General features: G+C 40.8%; 4 protein-coding genes across 5 annotated transcripts in view; 3 read left to right on the top strand and 1 right to left on the bottom strand.

Moving 5' to 3' along the window:
- The window catches only part of IFI6 (interferon alpha inducible protein 6), a 5,239-nt gene extending 1,894 nt beyond the window's left edge, over nucleotides 1-3,345 (top strand). Inside the window, 3 exon segments of the mRNA XM_069078894.1 lie at nucleotides 1,375-1,524; nucleotides 2,098-2,121; nucleotides 2,124-3,345. Coding sequence (XP_068934995.1) covers nucleotides 1,375-1,524; nucleotides 2,098-2,121; nucleotides 2,124-2,194 — 245 coding nt within the window. The 3' untranslated portion in view covers nucleotides 2,195-3,345.
- PPP1R8 (protein phosphatase 1 regulatory subunit 8) overlaps nucleotides 1-18,107 on the bottom strand; it is a 373,418-nt gene that overhangs the window by 115,950 nt on the left and 239,361 nt on the right. The window lies entirely within an intron of this gene.
- Nucleotides 1-18,107, top strand: part of WASF2 (WASP family member 2) — a 343,739-nt gene that overhangs the window by 101,711 nt on the left and 223,921 nt on the right. The gene's annotated exons all lie outside the window — the stretch shown is intronic.
- The window catches only part of FGR (FGR proto-oncogene, Src family tyrosine kinase), a 73,825-nt gene that overhangs the window by 14,110 nt on the left and 41,608 nt on the right, over nucleotides 1-18,107 (top strand). The window lies entirely within an intron of this gene.

Consider the following 18,107-nt stretch of genomic DNA (forward strand, 5'->3'; position numbering starts at 1 on the left):
CTTCCTTCCTTCCTTCCTTCCTTCCTTCCTTCCTTCCTTCCTTTCTTCCTTCCTTCCTTCCTTCCTTCCTTCCTTCCTTCCTTCCTTCCTTCCTTTCTTTCTTTCTTTCTTTCTTTCTTTCTTTCTTTCTTTCTTTCTTTCTTTCTTTCTTTCTTTCTTTCTTTCTTTCTTTCTTTCTTTTCTTTCTTTCTTCCTTTCTCTTTTTCCTCTTCTCCCTGGTATAGTATAGTATGCTATACTTCTTCTCCCCTCCCCTCCCTTCCTCTCTGCTCCCTTTCCCTCCCCTCCCCAATATAAATTTTGATCCCTGAAACCTCACAAGATATTTTATGGGTTTATCAACTAGATTTTTTTTCTTAAGGACTGGCCTTATACCAAAATCACTCGGGCTCTCATTGATTGATGAACAACATGTCCCAGGCCAAGTCTCACTTGGTCATTGTTTGGGCCCTGATTGACTCAGAGTGAATGTAAATAGCAATTATTTCTGTTTTGGTTAGAAAGCCCAATAGTCTTCCCCTCCCAGAATAATTTTTTTTGACTAGGTAAAGAGGCCATTTCTTATTAGACCTTAATCATTGAATGGGCATTGCCTCAGTCAAACTAAGACCTGTTAAAGATTTAGCTTTAAAAGACCAAGGTCCCCCACTGCTTCCTGGGCCTTCTCCAGTTGTATTGTAGTGATGTATATCTGGCCACCAGACCCAGATAGCTCCAGAGAAAAAAGTGAGGCTGGTAACCTTGCATAGACCTCCCTCACTTCAATCCAATTCACTTGCTAGTCATGGTATCACCTTTCCAAAGTCATGGTCCTCTTTGAGACAAATGACAAAATCTGCAGGTCACTTGAAACATAGGGTCCAAGAGAATTGATGATTGAATTGATAAGTTGAGTGACTTGCCCAGGGTCACACAGCCAGGATGGGTCAGAGGCAGGAGGGGTGACCTTGCTTTCATCTGACTTCACAGCTGGCTTTCTTGTTTCTCACACTTAGGCAGCATCTCATAGAATGGCTGTAGGAGCTCAGTGGAGGAACAGAATAGAACAGTAGATAGTGTACTTAACTTTTGTGAGTGGACTCAGGAAGGCCTGGGTTCAGATCTTGGCTCAGATACTTAACTAGTTGTGTGAGCCTGAGCTAACTTAATTTTCTCTGCCTCAGTTTCCTCAGCTATAAAATGAGGGTTCAGATTCAATGGCTTTGCACGTCCAACTGGAAGCTGACTTGGGTACTGTATTTGTCCCTCCTTCCCCGGCTCACTTCTGTGCCCTGCTGAACAAGAGACATTTGTGTTGGTGATGCAGATCGTGACCACTCTCATTATGCCTCCAGCTATAGACCCCTCACCTGATTCAGCTACTCTTTGTTGCAGTGTTGTTGGCCTTGGGTCCGCTGGCCCTGGGCTTCACGGGTATGGGCATCATTGACAGTTCTGTGGCCTCACACTTGATGATCTGGTCAGCAGTGATAAATGGTGGTGGTGTGCCAGTAGGTAGGCTTATGGTCATCCTGTAAAGCCTTGGTAAGTGAGGCCCAATAGGCCCAGGAATGGGATTGCATCCATTGTCCATAAAGGGGAAATAAATTGCCTGAGGTCATGTGGTCAGTTTGTGGCAAGACCTGTGTCTGAGAACTCAAGTCTAGGGCTCTCCCCTCTACCTCTCTGTATATTAGATTGACCTCCGTGGCATCCATAGCTCTGTTTCCCTTCAACGTATGACCTTAGAACTATGGAATTTGAGGTAGAAAGGGCCTCAAAGGCCATATGATCCACTGGAGAGAGAGTGAATAGAATTCTTTCACTGTGGAATGAAAGAATATTCTTACTAAAGCAGAAAGTGCACATTTTTCCTTGAGGCCTCCATGGGTGGGCCTTCTTCTCCCTAGCAACGAATTCCCCATCTCTGGGCTTGTGGTTTTTGTTTTTGTTTTTTTGCTTTTTGGAGGGCAATTGGGGTTAAGTGACTTGCCCAAGGTCACACGGCTAGTTTTTGTGTTAAGTGTCTGAGGCCAGATTTGAACTCAGGTCCTCCTGACTCCAGGGCTGGTGCTCTATTCACTGCACCATCTAGCTGCCCTTGGGCTTGTTTTTCAGGAGCTGGGGTGAGCACCACTACCCTGGTGGTGTGGGAGCCAAGGCTGGCTATGAGGTCCATCAGAACTGCATGTGCCAAAAGAAGTGTGAGAATTAAGGGGTGAGTAGGAGCAGATGTCTACTAGTAACTGTCCAGCCAATCAGAGCCCAGATGAACCTTGCTGACCAGCCAATCAAAGACCTTGGAAATGGGCTTAACATTCTAGATGAATAAACTGAATAAATCTGCTCACCAGAAGTTCATTGTCTGTCTCTTGATGAGCCTTGATTGTCTGTCTATTGATGAGCCTTAGGCCAGTGAAGTGTCAGTGAGTATGACCAACATCTCCTCCTCTCACATCTCTAACCTCCCTATCTTCTCTTTTTTCTGAACACCCAGTCCCATCACAGCTGAAAAGCCTGTGCTCCAACTTCCCAGGAAGGTCTAGGACCTAGAATCACATTAGGCCTGGAAGGGATGGTGGCCAGGCAGCTGGACTTGGTGGCAGCAGCTGAATTAGAATCTCACCTCTGCCACTTACAAGATGTGTGACCCTGGATCACTGAACTTCTCTGGGAATCTATTTTCTCACCTAAAAGTGGGGAGAGAATATGTATACTGCCCATCATATAACATCCAGGGGATAGAATGAGGAATTTACTGAGTGCTTCTGGTAGCCTCCATCCTGCCTGTCCTCAAGTAACTTGTTGTCTGTGCCTGGGAGAGGGGTATTTAAGCATATACCTATATCTATATCTGTGTCTATATCCGTATCCGTATGTATATTGATATCTATCTATCTATCTATCTGTCTGTCTGTCTGTCTGTCTATCTATCTATCTATCTACCTGTCTGTCTGTGTCTATCTGTCTGTCTGTCTGTCTATCTGTCTGTCTGTGTATGTATATCTGTCTATCTGTCTATCTATCTATCTATTATCTATCTCTGTGTGGGTAAGGCAGTCTCTCCTCTCAGGAAGCTCACCACCCTCTGATAGAGGAGATGACATATATGGAAGTCAGCTGCAAGTCAGATGGAAAAATCCCACGATCCTTAGGGTGTAGTGACAAAGCAGGCGAAAGTGTTTCATCCTTAATGTCATTTCCATTGATAACATCTGATCAGATCAGTTTCTAATATCAAACCATTTGACACTGGCATGTAAGTGTCACTATTCCTGACACTCTTGGGTCCTGCATTGTTTCCATCAGAGTCCAAGAGGACACAGTAGTCAAAGTGGTGGTGGTCATTTGACTTGCCTGGTACATTCTACCTCCTGTCTTTCTCAGAGAGACTTGCTGCTTTAGCTGGGCTGACTTGACTGTCCTGTGAGTGACATTTGATGGCCTGTTCTCCATAGGTCACTTCTTCAGATGACGTCTATGAGGAATGGAAGCAAAACTCCCAGGGTTCTTGTGCCCATCTGCCTATTGGTAGCAGTGGGTCCGTGGTTGTTGATTATAGAGATGAAGAAAGCAGGCCCCTTTTCCATAATAATTTCTCTCCTTGATGGCTATAAAGGCTGGGCTGGCAGCAGGTCTGGTGGGTTGGAGGCATTGCTATTCCCAAAGCTCTTGGGTTCAAGGTTCTGGGCTGTTTCTATACGAGTATGAGGAGAGATGCTGGTCAATACAGAGTGGGGGGTGGGGTGGGGGGGTTCTACTTTCCTGGCCTATATTACTTTCTATTGCCTCCTCAGATGCAGTACACCAGATGTAGCAGGTGCTGTGTTTCTGATCCCAGGATGGGGAAGAAAGGGGGGAGGAAAAAGAAGAGGAATACAATAAGGACAGAACCAGGACAGAGAGGAGGAGAAGACTGAGGTATTGAGAATTTGTAGGCAGAAGAGCCAGTAAGGCTTTAGGGTAGACAAGGACAAGGATTAAGGAACCTCTAGTGTATACCAAAATTTGTGGGGTGCAAACAAAGCAGTACTTAGTATAAAATTTATATCTCTAAATACTTACACCAATAAAAGGGAAAGGGCAGATCAATGATTTGGGCATGCAACTAAAAAATTAGAAAAAGAAGAAATTTAAAACTTCCAATTAAGCACCAAAATAGAAATCCTATAAATCAAAGGAGAGATTAATAAAATTGAAAGTTTAAAAAAGAACACCCACTGAACTAATAAATAAAACTAGGAACTGGTTTTATGGGGGGAAATAATAAAGTAGATAAGCCATTGGTTAATTTAATTTAAAAATGGAAGGAGAAAACCAAATTACTAGTATCAAAAATGAAAAGGGTAAATGCACAAACAATGAAGATAAGATTAAAGCAATTATTAAGAGCTATTTTGCCCAATTATATGCCAATAAAACTGACAATCTAAGTAAAATGGATGAATATTTACAAAAACATAAATTGCCTAGATTAGCAGAAGAGGATGTAAAATATTCAAATAATCCAATTTAGAAAAAAGAAATTGAACAAGCCATAAATGAGCTCTTTAAGGAAAAAAAAATCCCAGAACCAGATGAATTTATAACTGAATTCTATCAAACATTTAAAAAACGATGAATCCCAATACTATACAATTTGAAAAAAATGGGTAAAGAACAAGTCCTACAAAATTCCTTCTGACACAAATATGGTTTTGATACACAAACCAGAGAAACTAAAAATAGAGAAAGAAAACTATAGACCAAATGAATATTGCAAATTTTTTTATGCAAATTAAATGCAAAGACGCAAAAATTTTAAATAAAATACTAGCAAAGAGATTACAGCAATATGTCACAAAGATCATACACTACAACCAGGTAGGATTTATACCAGGAAAACAGGGCTGGCTCAACATTAGGAAAACCATAAGCATTGACCATATCAATAACAAAAACCGAGTGTATATGTGTGCATATATATATATATATATATGTACACACATATATTATATATATAATAAATTTCAAAAAAGCTTTGATAAAATACAACACTCATTTCTACTAAAAACTCTAGAAAGCATAGGAACAAATAAAACTTTTTGGGGGGGCAGGAAGGCAGGGCAATTGGGGTTAAATGACTTGCCCAAGGTCACATGGCTAGTACGTGTTAGGTGTCTGAGGCCATATTTCAACTCAGGTCCTCCTGAATCCAGAGCCAGTGCTCTATTCACTGCGCCACCTGGCCACCCCCAAAAGAAACTTTTCTTAAAATGATAAGCAGTATCTATCTACAACCACAAGCAAACATTATCTATAATGAGGTTACACTGGAAGCCTTCCCAATAAGATCAGGGATGAAACAAGGATGTCTCTTATCACCCCTGCTATTCAATCTTGTGTTAGAAATGCTGGCTAAAGCAATAAAACAAGAAAAAGAAATAGAAGGAGTAAGAATAGGCAACAAGGAAACAAAACTATCACCTTTTTTTCAGATGATGTGATGGTATATTTAGAGAACCCAAGAGAGTCAACTGAAAAACTACTTGAAACAACAACTTTAGCAAAGCCGCAGGATATAAAATAAACTCACATAAACCATCTCCATTTCTTTATATTACTGACAAAATCCAGCAGGAAGAGCTAGAAGGAGAAATTCCATTTAAAATAACTTCAGAGAGCATAAAATACTTGGGAGTCTACCTGCCAAGACACACACAGGAAGTATAGGACAATTACAAAACACTTTTCATGCAAATAAAGATAGATATAAATAACTGGAGAAATACTAATTGCTCATGGGTAGGCTGAGCCAATATAATAAAAATGGCAATATTTATTCAGTGCCATATCAAGCCAACAAAGAATTATTTTATAAAGCTAGAAAAAAATCATAACGAAATTCATCTGGAGGAGCAAAAGGTTAAGAATATCAAGGGAATTGTGGGGAAAATCCTAGTGGAAAAATGGAAAAAAGAAAGTGAAGGAAAGTAACCTAGCAGTAACAGATTTCAAATTATCCTGCAAAGTGGTGGTGATCATCAAAATAATTTGGCACTGAAAAAGAAATAGAATGGTTGATCAATGGAATAGATTTAGTATACAAGCATATGACCATACCAACCTAGTGTTTGATAAACCCAAAGACTCCAGCTATTGGGACAAGAACTCACTATTTGAAAAAACTTCTGGGAAAACTGGAAAGTAGTCTGGAAGAAACTAGGCACAGGACAATATCTCACAAGGTATACCAACAGAAACTCAAAATGGGTGCCTGATTTAAACATAAAGAATGATATAATAAGTAAATTATGGGAACATGGAAAAATTAACCTCTCAGATCAAATGGATAAGACAAGTGTTCATGACCAAAAAGGAGATAGAAAGAATCTCAGGAGATAAAAATGTACAATTTTGATTGAATTAAATTAAAAAGGTTTAAACAAACAAAACCAATGCAGCCAAATTGGAAAGAAAGCATGAAATTGAGGAAAATGTTTTACAGTTTCTTGGATAAAGGTCTCATTTCTCAAATATATAGGGAACTGAGTCAAATTTATAAAAAGGAGAGCAATTCTTCAACTGATAAATGGTCAAAGGACATAAACAGGAAGTTTTCAGAAGAAATCAAAGCTATTAATAATTATATAAAAATGTTCTAAATCACTAATTATGAAATATGAAAAATTAAAAATATGAAAATTTAAAACAACTCTGAGCTACCACCTCACACCTATCAGACTAGCTAACATGACTGAATAGGAAAATGACAAATGCTGGAGGTAATGTGGGAAAAGCAGGGAGACTAATGCATTGCTGGTGGAATTGTGAACTGGTCCTGCCACTATGGAGAACAGTCTGGAACTATGCCCCTGTAATGGAAATGCAAATTTAAAGATCTTCCCTGCCCCTAGGCTAAAGTGCAACTGGAGACTGGGGTGGGAGGCTTGTTTTTCAGTAGATACTTCTTGATTGGCCAGTGAGTCAATAAGGTTGTTACATTCTCTGAGCCAGGAGAAGGCTATATAAGCCCTGATGTGTAGCTTTGTTTTGGGACTCACTTTGAGAAGTGTTCTGTGATTTGATCTGATCTGAATTCTGGGAAGCCGTTGTTGAGAGTCCCCCGGCTTTGAAAAACCCAGATGTGGAAACCCAGATGTTGACTGGGTATGGATATAATGGTTGGACAGTTTGGAAAGCTGTCTACTTGATCTGTTAATGTCTTGATAATTCTGTCTGTATGTTTTGAAGTTTGGGGTGCTGACCTTTTTCCCCTGAACAAGGTAAACGATATATGTCTGACTGATTAAAGTAAGCTTGTTAACCCATTTTGAGTTGCTTTCCTTTAACAAAGCAGATCCAAGAACCTGTATTGGCGGCAAACCCAAGGACGCTTGGGGTGCTTGCCGCTACAGCCCCAAAGGCTATAAAACTGCACATATCCTTTGACCCAGCAATACCATTACTGGGTCTGTATCCCAAAGAAATTAGAGAAAAAGTAAAAAGACCTATGTGTACAAAGATATTTATAGCAGCTCTTTTTGTGATGGCAAAGAATTGGAAACTGAGGGGATGCCCATCAATTGGAAATGGTTGAACAGATTGTGCAATATGGTTGTGATGGAATACTATTGTGCTATAGGAAATGAGCAGGATCCATTCAGAAAAACCTGGGAAGACTTACATGAACTGATGCAAAGTGAAATTTGTCCACAGTAACAGCAATGTTTTACAATGATAAACTGTGAAAAACTTGGTTACTCTGATCAATAAAATGATCCAAGTCAATTCCAACGGACCCATAATGAAAACTGCTATTCACCTGCAGAGAAAGAGCTGATGAACTCTAATTTCTAATTGAAGCATTTTTTCACTTTCTTAATTTTTCTTTCCTTTTATTTTTTGCAACATGGCTAAATGTAAAAATATGTTTTGTATGACTTCACATGTCATGAATGGAGATAAAAAATCTTCACATGGTAGAGATAAAAAATCAACTCAAATCTCAGAAACATTGCAAAAAAAAAATGGAACCTTTAGTGCAGAAGGGGGAAGATTGAGAATTGCGTGAGTAGAGTTGGAGTAAGTGTTCTAGTCCTGGCTCTGCCATTAGCTCCCTGTGTGACCTTGGGCCAATCATTTCCCTTCTCTGGGCTTCAGTTTCTTCCTCTGTAATGTAAGGATGGGGATCTTTGAATCAGTTGACCCTGCTTCAAAAATAGCTAGCATTTATATAGTGCAAAACACTTATCATATGTTCCCTCATTCAAAATTCACAACAAAGCAGTCATGTGAAGTCAGTGCTATTACCATCCCCTTTTTACAGATAAAGACACTGAGGCTGGCAGAACTTAAAGTCACTTAGATGTGGTTACTAAGCTATTTGAACACAGGTCCCTGACTCCAAGTCCAGGACTTTGTCCCCTTCAGTCCTTGACCTATGTCTTGCCATTGGATTCCAATGACTAGAGAAAAGAGTGAGGCTGACTTTGCACAGCCTGGCCTCACTTAAATCCAATTCACTTTCAAGTCAACATATCGCCCTCCTCCACTTGTCATTGGTCATTGGTCCTCTTCCAGAATGAACGGTGAACAACACTCCCTTTCAACAGGTATCTGCCTCTCATGTAAATGATCCTTTGGTTGAGAAGGTTTGGTCACATCCTAGGGGTCAATCAGTGGAGGCAGGAGAGAGAAGACCAGAAAAGCTCTTTGCGGGGAGAAACCACTAGCCAGGAGGGGAGAAGGAAGAGAGTCACACCCCTTGGGGCCTTGACTTGGCAGTGCCTCAGTAACTGTAGAACTCTTGGTCTAGTAAAATAAGGGGGTTGGATGAACTGCTTCCACAATTCTAACAGCCAAAGTTTGCTGGAGGGACAGCAAGGGTTTCTTTGGGGTATTCTGAAGTTGAGAGATACCTTTGGAGTTGTGCCTAGCTTGGAGTAGGCCTCTGTGTTAGAGGGGCCTGGGTTCAAGTCCCATCTTTAGTTTAACCTAGCTAATTTATCTTGGCAAAAATCACTTAACCTCTTAGTGTCTCAGATAGCTTTTTGGAGGGGGAAAGGCAGGGCAATTTGGGTTAAGTGACTTGCCCAAGGTCACACAGCTAGTAAGTGTCAAGTGTCTGAGGCCAGATTTTCGCTCAGGTCCTTCTGATTCCAGGGCCAGTGCTCTATTCACTGCACCACCTAGCTGCCTCTCAGATAGTTTTCTAAACTGCATAGCCCAGAGAGCTTCATTGATGAAACTACTTGTCAGTTTGCTCCATTACTCCTACCCCAAACCCCCAAATTCTGAAACCCCTATGGGGGCACCCTGAAAGTTAAAGGTGATTCCACCACTTAATAAAAAAAAATCACCTGGCCCCACCAGGGTTCCGAAACCTATAGTCAATCTCAGCCCGAATCTTGGTCCTGTTGTCTTCCTTCCTCAGCTCAATCCGGGCTATATCAGGTTCATGGGAGCCAGGCATGGCCCAAGTGCTCTCCTCCCCATGCTTGGCCCCCCTCAAGGGATAATGACCCCAGGCTGGCTATGATGAAGTACCCAGAATTCTCTGTGAGTGATTGTCCTTCACCACAGCCAAGGCTGATGCAATAGTCCTTGCCAAGTTTTCTTCATGCTGAGGACTCTCTCTGCCCAAGGACTTCCTCATAATAGCTACCAGTTATATAGTGATTTAAGGTTTACAAAGAATTTTACCATGTTATCTCATTTGATCCCACCTTGACCCTTAAATACCCACCTCTCCCCAACCTCAAAGGGAACTCAGACTGTAAAGAAATGACCTTCTAGAACAAGATAAGCAAAGGAAGTTAAAACTGGAAAAGACTTTTGGACACAGAAAGTCAGGGTTAGAGGGGAGGTTAGAACATAGAGTATCAGAATGGGAGGGAACCTTAGAATAGCAGATTTCAGAGCTGGGAAGGGCCTTATAAGGAACACAGAAAGAGGGAGTTGGAAGTGGCTTTAAAACAAAGAATATCTGAGTCTGAACAAAGGAGAGGAAAGAGAGGACTAGATGGGGAGGTTGACCTGGGTTCAAATTCAGCTGCATGTCCTTACTAGTTGTGTGACCTTGGGCAAATCACCTCCCTTTTCTAGGCATTAGTCTCTTCAATTGCAAAATGAATAGGTGGGTTTTGAAAGCCATGAATCTGGCTAGTGCTGAATCCTATGATATTGAACTAGTAGAGCTGGAAGGGCTAAGGGATTTAAGAGATCCCCTAGGTCTCTCTCTTTTACAGAGAAAATCAAGGCCCACAGAGAACTTGCCCAAAGGCCATGTGAATACTGCCACACAGCAGAGGCAAGACTAGACCTCAGGCCCTCTGATATATAGGGCAGTGTTGTTTCCATTATACTCCACTGCCCCTCCTAGCTGAGCTGATGCCACAAGGTTAGAAGGTCACTGCCTCTCTCTTCACTTGACTTCACAAAATCAGAGAATTTCTGTGCTAGAAGGACCTCGGAGGCCATTTTGTTCTACAACATCCCCAGGAGAATCAATTGGGTTGTTCTGGCTGGAGGGCAGGACCTGAGTCAGGAAGATCTGTGTTCAGATCATGCTCTCCGATGCTCTTAACTTGGATGATCACGGGCAACTGCACCTCAGTTTACTCATCCATAAAATAAGGGTAAAATTTTTTCATTTGTGAAATGCAAAATGCATTTGACCTTTGATGTCTCTTCCAACTTCATGAGCCTCCCTTACTGTTTATGTCACAGGGTTGTTTTGAGACTCAGGTCCCAGAAATATTATTCAGAGAGGAATTAATCAATAATATAATAAAACACTTTAACCTGGCATTCAAGGCCCTCTATGGTCTGACTCCACTCTATACTTCTCCAGTTTTGTTTCATAGTTTCTTTCTCTACATTCTTGCCAAACTAGATTTTCTCCCATACCCCCTTTGACTTTTCCAGTGTATCTCTATGCCCTAGTGGCTGTACATCTTATTTCCCAATTACATGCAAAACAGTATTGATAATAGTACATATATATATATATGAGTATTTGATTTTCAAACTTTGAATTACAGATTCATTCCCTTCCTCCCGTGATACCCACCTTTCCTGGGAAGATAAGCAGTTCAGTATAGGTTGTACATGTGTGGCTAATGCAAAACAATAACATGGTAGATATATTGTAAAAGACTGACTATATTTTCCTCTCTCTTATCCCCACTTGTTCTATTCTCTGCTTTGATCCCGTCCCTTTTCAAAAGTGGGTGCTTCCAACTTCCCTCCCCCCAAGCCTGCCCTCCTTTCCATCATCCCCCCTCTCATCCCCTTCCCCTCCTACTCTCCTGGAGGGTGAGATACCCTATTTAGTGTGTATTTGATTCCCTCCTCAAGCCAAATTCAATGGGAATAAGGTTGACCCATTCCCTTTTGCCTTCCTATTCTTCCCCTGCATTGTAACCATTTTCCCTTGCCTCTTCTATATGAGATAGTCTACCCCATTCTGTCTCTCCCCATCTCCTCTCATTATATTCCTCTCTCACCTCTTAATTCCACCTTTTAAGTATCATCCCTTCCTGTTAAATTGGTCCTGTGCCCTCTATCTATGTATACCTGTAAACATATATACACACATTCACATATGTATTCATATGCCCATGATATACCCTCATATATATATATATATATATATATATATATATATATATATATATATATTTCTATTCCTGAAGGAAACATCTTGAAGTCAGATAAGGTGTCATTTTTAGTTTGGGGATTCCAAACACCTAGCACAATGCCTTATGCAACCAAGTTTATGGAACAATGGAGTAGGAAAGACCTGAGTTCAAATCCTACTTCTGACATCTATTAACAGTATGACCCTGGGAAAGTCATTTAATTTCTGCCTGTCTTAATATCCTCATATGTAAAATTGGGATAATAACAGCACTTAGCTCCCAGGTTGTTGGGATGAGATGATATTTGTAAAGCCCTTTATTTACAAACCTTAAAATGCACTAAAGATGTTAGCTATTATTATTATTATTATTATTATGCATAGTAGGTGATTAAACAGTTCTGGAATCGGATCTGATTGAATTATTGACATGGATGAAATTGTAGATTACATATTTATCAAATCTGGGAAGCTAGAAAGACTATCTAACATACTGAATGACAGAGTCAGACCTAAAAGGATCTTAGTAGGCTAGAATCATGGACCAAAGCTAATATGATAAAGTTTAATATGGATAAATGTAAAGTCCTACATTTGGATTAAAAAAATCAATGACAGAAGTTCAGGACAGGAATGACAAAGGTAAATAGTTTATGTAAACAAGATCTGGGGATTTTAATACACTGAAAGCTTAATGGGAGTCAATAGCATGGCATTGACTGACTAGTTGATTGATATGACAGCAAGAAAAACTACTGTGTTTCCCCGATAATAAGACACTGTCTTATTATTTTTTTTTTTGACAGAAAAACACCAGAGGGCTTATTTTCAGGGGAGGGCTTATTTTAATGAACATTGACCGCAATGACATGTGACTCCTCTACAATTGCTTTCTTATACTCAACAGTATAGCTCCTCCTTTTTGTACTCATGTCTGGGGGTCAAAACAGACAGAATAATAAAATTATGACCATCAGTCCTTCTTTTCACTCCATTATGCCCCCTGAGTTCTTCTTTTTTCCTCCATCATGCCCTTTTTATCCTCCATCATGCCCCCTCACTCCCGCTTACATACCGGGTTTTTATGTTGTCCTGCCTCAGCTCTCCTCCACGGCACTGCTCTCAATGGCGCCAGCAAGCAAATCACTGGGGAAGAACAGGATGACTCGCTCACTGCTGCAGCTCTGATTGGATGCAGCTCGGAGCGCAGCATGCGGTTCACGGGGGGGGAGGGGGGGAGGATGGAATAGAGAGGGTACCGTAATGGAGCGTGTAGCGCAGGGGATCACCTTCACTACAGTAGCAATCTCAATAGGGCTTATTTTGGGGGGAGGGCTTATTTTAGAGGAATCTTACACAGTAAAGGGAGGGCTTATTTTCGGGATAGGTCTTATTATCGGGGAAACATGGTAGTGAGATATTAGGCATTGTGGCTGGAACAAAGGAGATACTGGTCCCATTGTGCCTTGCCTTCGTCAGACCTCAGTTAAAGAATTGTGTTCAGTTCTGGGTAGCATATTAGTAGACTGGAAAGCATTCACAAGAGGGCAAGTAGGATGATGATGATGATGATGATGATGATGGAGAAGGAGGAGCAGGAGGAGAAAGAGAAGAAGAAGGAGGAGGAGGAGATGAAGAAGTTTTAAGACCAGGGTTGTTTAAAAAGAATCAGTTGAAAGAATCCATTTTGCCTGGAGAAGAGAAAACTTAGGAGATACAGGATAGTGGTCCTTGGGTATTTGAAGAATTGTTATGTGGACTGAGGATTAGCCTTATTCTGCTTGACTCCCAAGGGAAGACCAGGAATAATGGATGGAAAGTCCAGAGACTCCGATTTAGGACTCCATATTAAAAACAAAACCAAAAATCTTTTGAACAACTAGAATTTTCTAAAGGGAGAATGGTCACTAGATTTGTATCCCAAAGAGATTAAAAAAGGCAGGTAAAGGACCTGCATATACAAAAGTATTTATAGCAGTTCTTTTTGTGGTGGCAAAAAATTGGAAATTGAGGGCATGCCCATCAACTGGGGAATGACTGAACAATATAATGGAATACTCTCGTACTATAAGAAATGATGAACAGAATGCTCTCAGAAAAATCTGGAAAGACTTACATGAACTCATGCAAAGTGAAATTAGCAGAACAGGAGAACATTGAACATAGTAACAGCAACACTGTACAATGATCAACTATGAATAACTTAGCTCTTCTCGGCAATCCAATGATCCAAAATAATTCCAAAGGACTCTCAATGAAAAATGATGTCCACATTCAGAGAAAGAACTGATGGAGTCTGAATGCAGATCCAAACATACTTTTTCTTTACTTTGTTTTTCTTGGTTTCTTTTTGTCTGTGTTTTCTTTCACAACATGGCTAACATGGAAATATGTTGTGCATGACTGCACATAGATAACCTATGTCAAATTGCTTACCAAGTTGGGGGGGGAGAAGAGAAAGGGAGGGAGAAAAAATGGAAATGCAAAAAAATTTTTAAACGGAAGTTGCATTTTGGCTTTACAATTGGAAAAAATAAAATATTATGAAAAAACTAATGTAGTGTGGTTTAGCTTGATAGATAGTAGTTTTTTTTTTATCAAGGAAGGTATTCAAATAGAAGATAGATGACTTTGTTAGGATGTAGTAGAAGAGATTCTATTTGAGAAGTGATTTAGACAAGATATCCTTTGAAATCCCATTTTATGTTTTATACTCTGTCTCTTCCAAAATTAAACATTCACACACTTTTAAGGTCCTTTCCACTTTTAATATTCTACATTTTAAAGTTCCTTCTACCTATAACATGCTACAAAGGAACTGCTGAGGCAGCTAGGTGGTGTAGTGGATAGCATACAGGGCTTGGAGTCAAGAGAGACCTGGGTTTGACTCTTGTGTCAGACACTTAACTGTATGACTCTGGGCAAGTCACTTAAACTCTCTGTGCCTTGGTTTCTTCATCTATAAAATGGGTTTACTAACAGCACCTACCTCATAGGGCTGTTGTGAGGAGCAAATGAGTTGACCTACCCTAAGTGCTTTGCAAACCTTAAAGCACTCCGTAATTGATAGTTGTTTTTATTCTTTATAGTGGATAACTTCCTGGCCACCAACCACAAGCCAGAATATATCTCCGTGGCTATGGGACTCTAGCACTTTGAAAATCCTCCTTAATTTTTACCTGCAGGATATGCTTGTTCCTTAAAGCCCCTTCTTCCCTGATGTCAGGCTCCCAACATGCCCTTGGTACGTTTTGCTATGTGTCATTTCCACCACCAGGTGGCAGCAATGGCTCTGCCCTGTCTGTATCCCAATCAAGCAAAGGACAGACCAGAGCAGGTTGGGAAGAAAAGCACTGATCTCAAACTCATAGGAGTTTAAACCAGAAAGAGATTTTTAGAGATTATCTGGTTCCACCCTCTCACCTCTGGCTGGCTCCATTTGTGTATCCCACGTTCTCGACCTCACCTTCCTTCCTCTGTCTCCCAGCCCTACACCCTCTCCCCTAGAGCTCTCCTCTGCCCAAGCCCTCACCCTCCTCATCAGGAGCCTGACAAAGGATATTTCACAGTTATCAGAGGCAGACACCAGAATGGAGTGTTAAGTACATTCGTATACTTTACAATAAGACTGGTCAATTTACAGTCAAATTTTTGTTGTTTTTCAGTCATTTTTCAGGCATGTCCTATTCTTTGTGACCCCATATGAGGTTTTACTGGCAGAGATACTGGAGCAGTTTGCCATTTCTTTCCTCAGCTCATTTTACAGATGAGAAAACTGAGGTAAACAGGGTTAAGACTTACCCACCTTCTTGTATATCCTTTCTCCTTCCACTTAATGTTAATACTTCCCTGCTAAGATTAGCTCTAATTTATCCTGCCTATATTTTGTCAGTACCTGGTCATTTTCATGTTGTCTCACCTGTTGTTCTGGGAGCTACTTGAGGACAGACTATTTTTTTACTTACTTTGTATCCCCAACACTTAGCTCAGTGGCTGGCACACAGTAGGTTCTTTTAAAAAAATTAATTTATTTGTTTACTTTTAGTTTACAACATTCAGTTCCACAATTCCTTGAGTTTCAAATTTTCTCCCCCTCCCTCTCCTCTCCCCCCACATGGCAGTATGCAATCAAAATTTGATTTGAGCTGCAAATACCTTCACATTAGACATTAGTCAGGTTGTAAAGAAGGATTATAACTGATGGAATGAACAATGGGAAAGAGGAAACAAAACAAAACCAAAAAAGAGAGAGAGCAAGTAGTTTGCTTCAATCTGCATTCAGACTCTGTAGTTCTTTCTCTGAATGTGGATAGGCCTTTTCCATCATGAGTCCTTTGGAGTTGTCTCATAACCTTACATTGCTGAGAAGAGTCCAGTCTATCAAAGTTGGTCATCACACATATGTTGTGTCTGTAATTATGTACAAATTTCTTCTGATTTTGCTCTTCTCACTCAACATCAGTTTGTATAAGTCTCTCCAGGTTATTATGAAGTCTGCTCCTCATTTCTTATAGCACAATAGTATTCCATTGCATTCATATACCACAACTTGTTTAGCCATTCCCCAATGGATGGGCATCCCCTTGATTTCCAATTCTTTGCCACCACAAAAAGAGCTGCTATAAATATTTTTGTACACATGGGTCCTTTTACCACTTCTATGATCTCTTTGGGATACAACTCTAGAAGTGGTATTGCTGGGTCAAAGGGTATGCACTTATTTATAGCCCTTTGGGCATAGTTCCAGATTGCTCTCCAGAATGGTTGAATCAGTTCACAACTCCACCAACAATGCATTAGTGTTCCAATTTTTCTACATCCTCTCCAGTATTTAACACAGTAGGTTCTTAGTAAATGCTTGTTGACTGACTGATTATAAAAGAGATGGAGAGTGAACATCTAGAAAAGAAATTGGTGAACACAAAGAGCCAGCATGGCTTCATCAAGGACAGGCCATGCCAGACTAAGCCTGTTTCATTTTTGGACAGAATTACTGGTGGATTGGGTGAACGCTATAGATAAATTTTACCTAGATTTTAGCAAATGATTTGACAAAGTTTTTCATGATTTTATTGTGGATGAGATGGAGAGAGATGGGCTGATTAATAAAGTATTAGGAAGATACAGAATTGTTTGAATGACCAGGCCCAGAGACAGTGTGGGTCAGTGGAAAAGAGCCCTGGTTTTGAAGTCATAATTTCATTATTGTTGTCGTTCAGTCATTTCAGTTGTGTCTGACTCTTTGTGAACCCATTTGGGATTTTCCTGGCAGAGATACTGGGGTGGTTTGCCATTTCCTTCTCCAGCTCATTTTACAGAGGAGGAAACTGAGGCAAACAAGGTTAAGTGACTTGTCCAGGGTCACACAGCTAGGAAGTATCTGAGGCCAGATTTGAACTCAGGAAGATGACTCATCCTGACGCCAGGCCAGGCACCCTATCCACTATGGTGCCACCTAGCTGCCTGAAGTCACTGGATCCAGGTTTAAATCCCACTACTGATGTTACTGTATGACCTTGGGCAAGTCCCTCAGCTTCCCTGGGCCTTGGGTCTCTCATCTATACAATGAAAGGCTTGGACTAGATAACTTCTAAGGTTCCTTCCAGATCTAAAAGCCTGATATTGAGATGTCAGCTTGAGAGGTCTCTAATGGAATATCCCAAAGATACTGCTGAAAGTTTTCTCAGTGACTTGGATGAAAACATAGATGACCTGTAGTCTTGTCCATTCTATGAGCTTCTTCTTTTCCTCTAATAAGATTATTTTAAAACAAAGCCCAATACCTTTTTCCAACTGTCTAGAATTTCAGCATTCTTGAAACTATTCTTATATGGAACAACACCACATTGTAGTATTCATTATTTTCCCTTGCTTCCATAGTTTTTAGAAATGCATCTGGGTTTGAAAAGGATTTCATCTTTGTGGAAGTTTGAGGGTCCTGAGACTTGTCAAAGGGGAAACTGAGCCCACAGACCATCCAGAAAACGAGACCAGGAGAGCATGAATTCAGTAACTAAATGAAACTGTGTGAGAGGTCAGAGGAAAGGGTGAGGTGGAAGACAGGGTGAGACACCCTGTGCTTTCCCAGGGCACAGCCCTTTCTCCTTGACTGCTTTGCATAAACGCTTCCCCTTTGAGAAAGAATTCCTATCTAACATTGCATCTGACTCTTTCTTTGTGACCAGTCTTCCATTCTTTCTCATTTGGGTGCTGGTTCTAGTGTCAGAAAGCCAAGAGAGGGAAAGACGGAGGATTGCTGGTAGTGAAATATGACTGTCAGCTAATACTATTTCTGCCTCTGCTTGGCACTGTCTATAGTGACTGGGGCAGTCATTGCAGAGCTGAGGTCTATCCAGGCAAGGACCAGAGTACTAGGGACAGTCCACTCAATCGTGGAGAGCCACAAGGATTGGTGGGCAAGTAGAAAGCAGGGACAAAGACCTGTTTCTCCATGCTGTCCTTGCCTCTTGGTTTCAACTCCAGGGTCCCAGACATGCAATTCCTT

Source organism: Petaurus breviceps, unplaced genomic scaffold (assembly GCF_028583685.1).
Source record: "Petaurus breviceps papuanus isolate PSGF00001 unplaced genomic scaffold, PetGlider_PUasm1.0 91041, whole genome shotgun sequence".
NCBI lineage: Eukaryota > Metazoa > Chordata > Mammalia > Diprotodontia > Petauridae > Petaurus > Petaurus breviceps.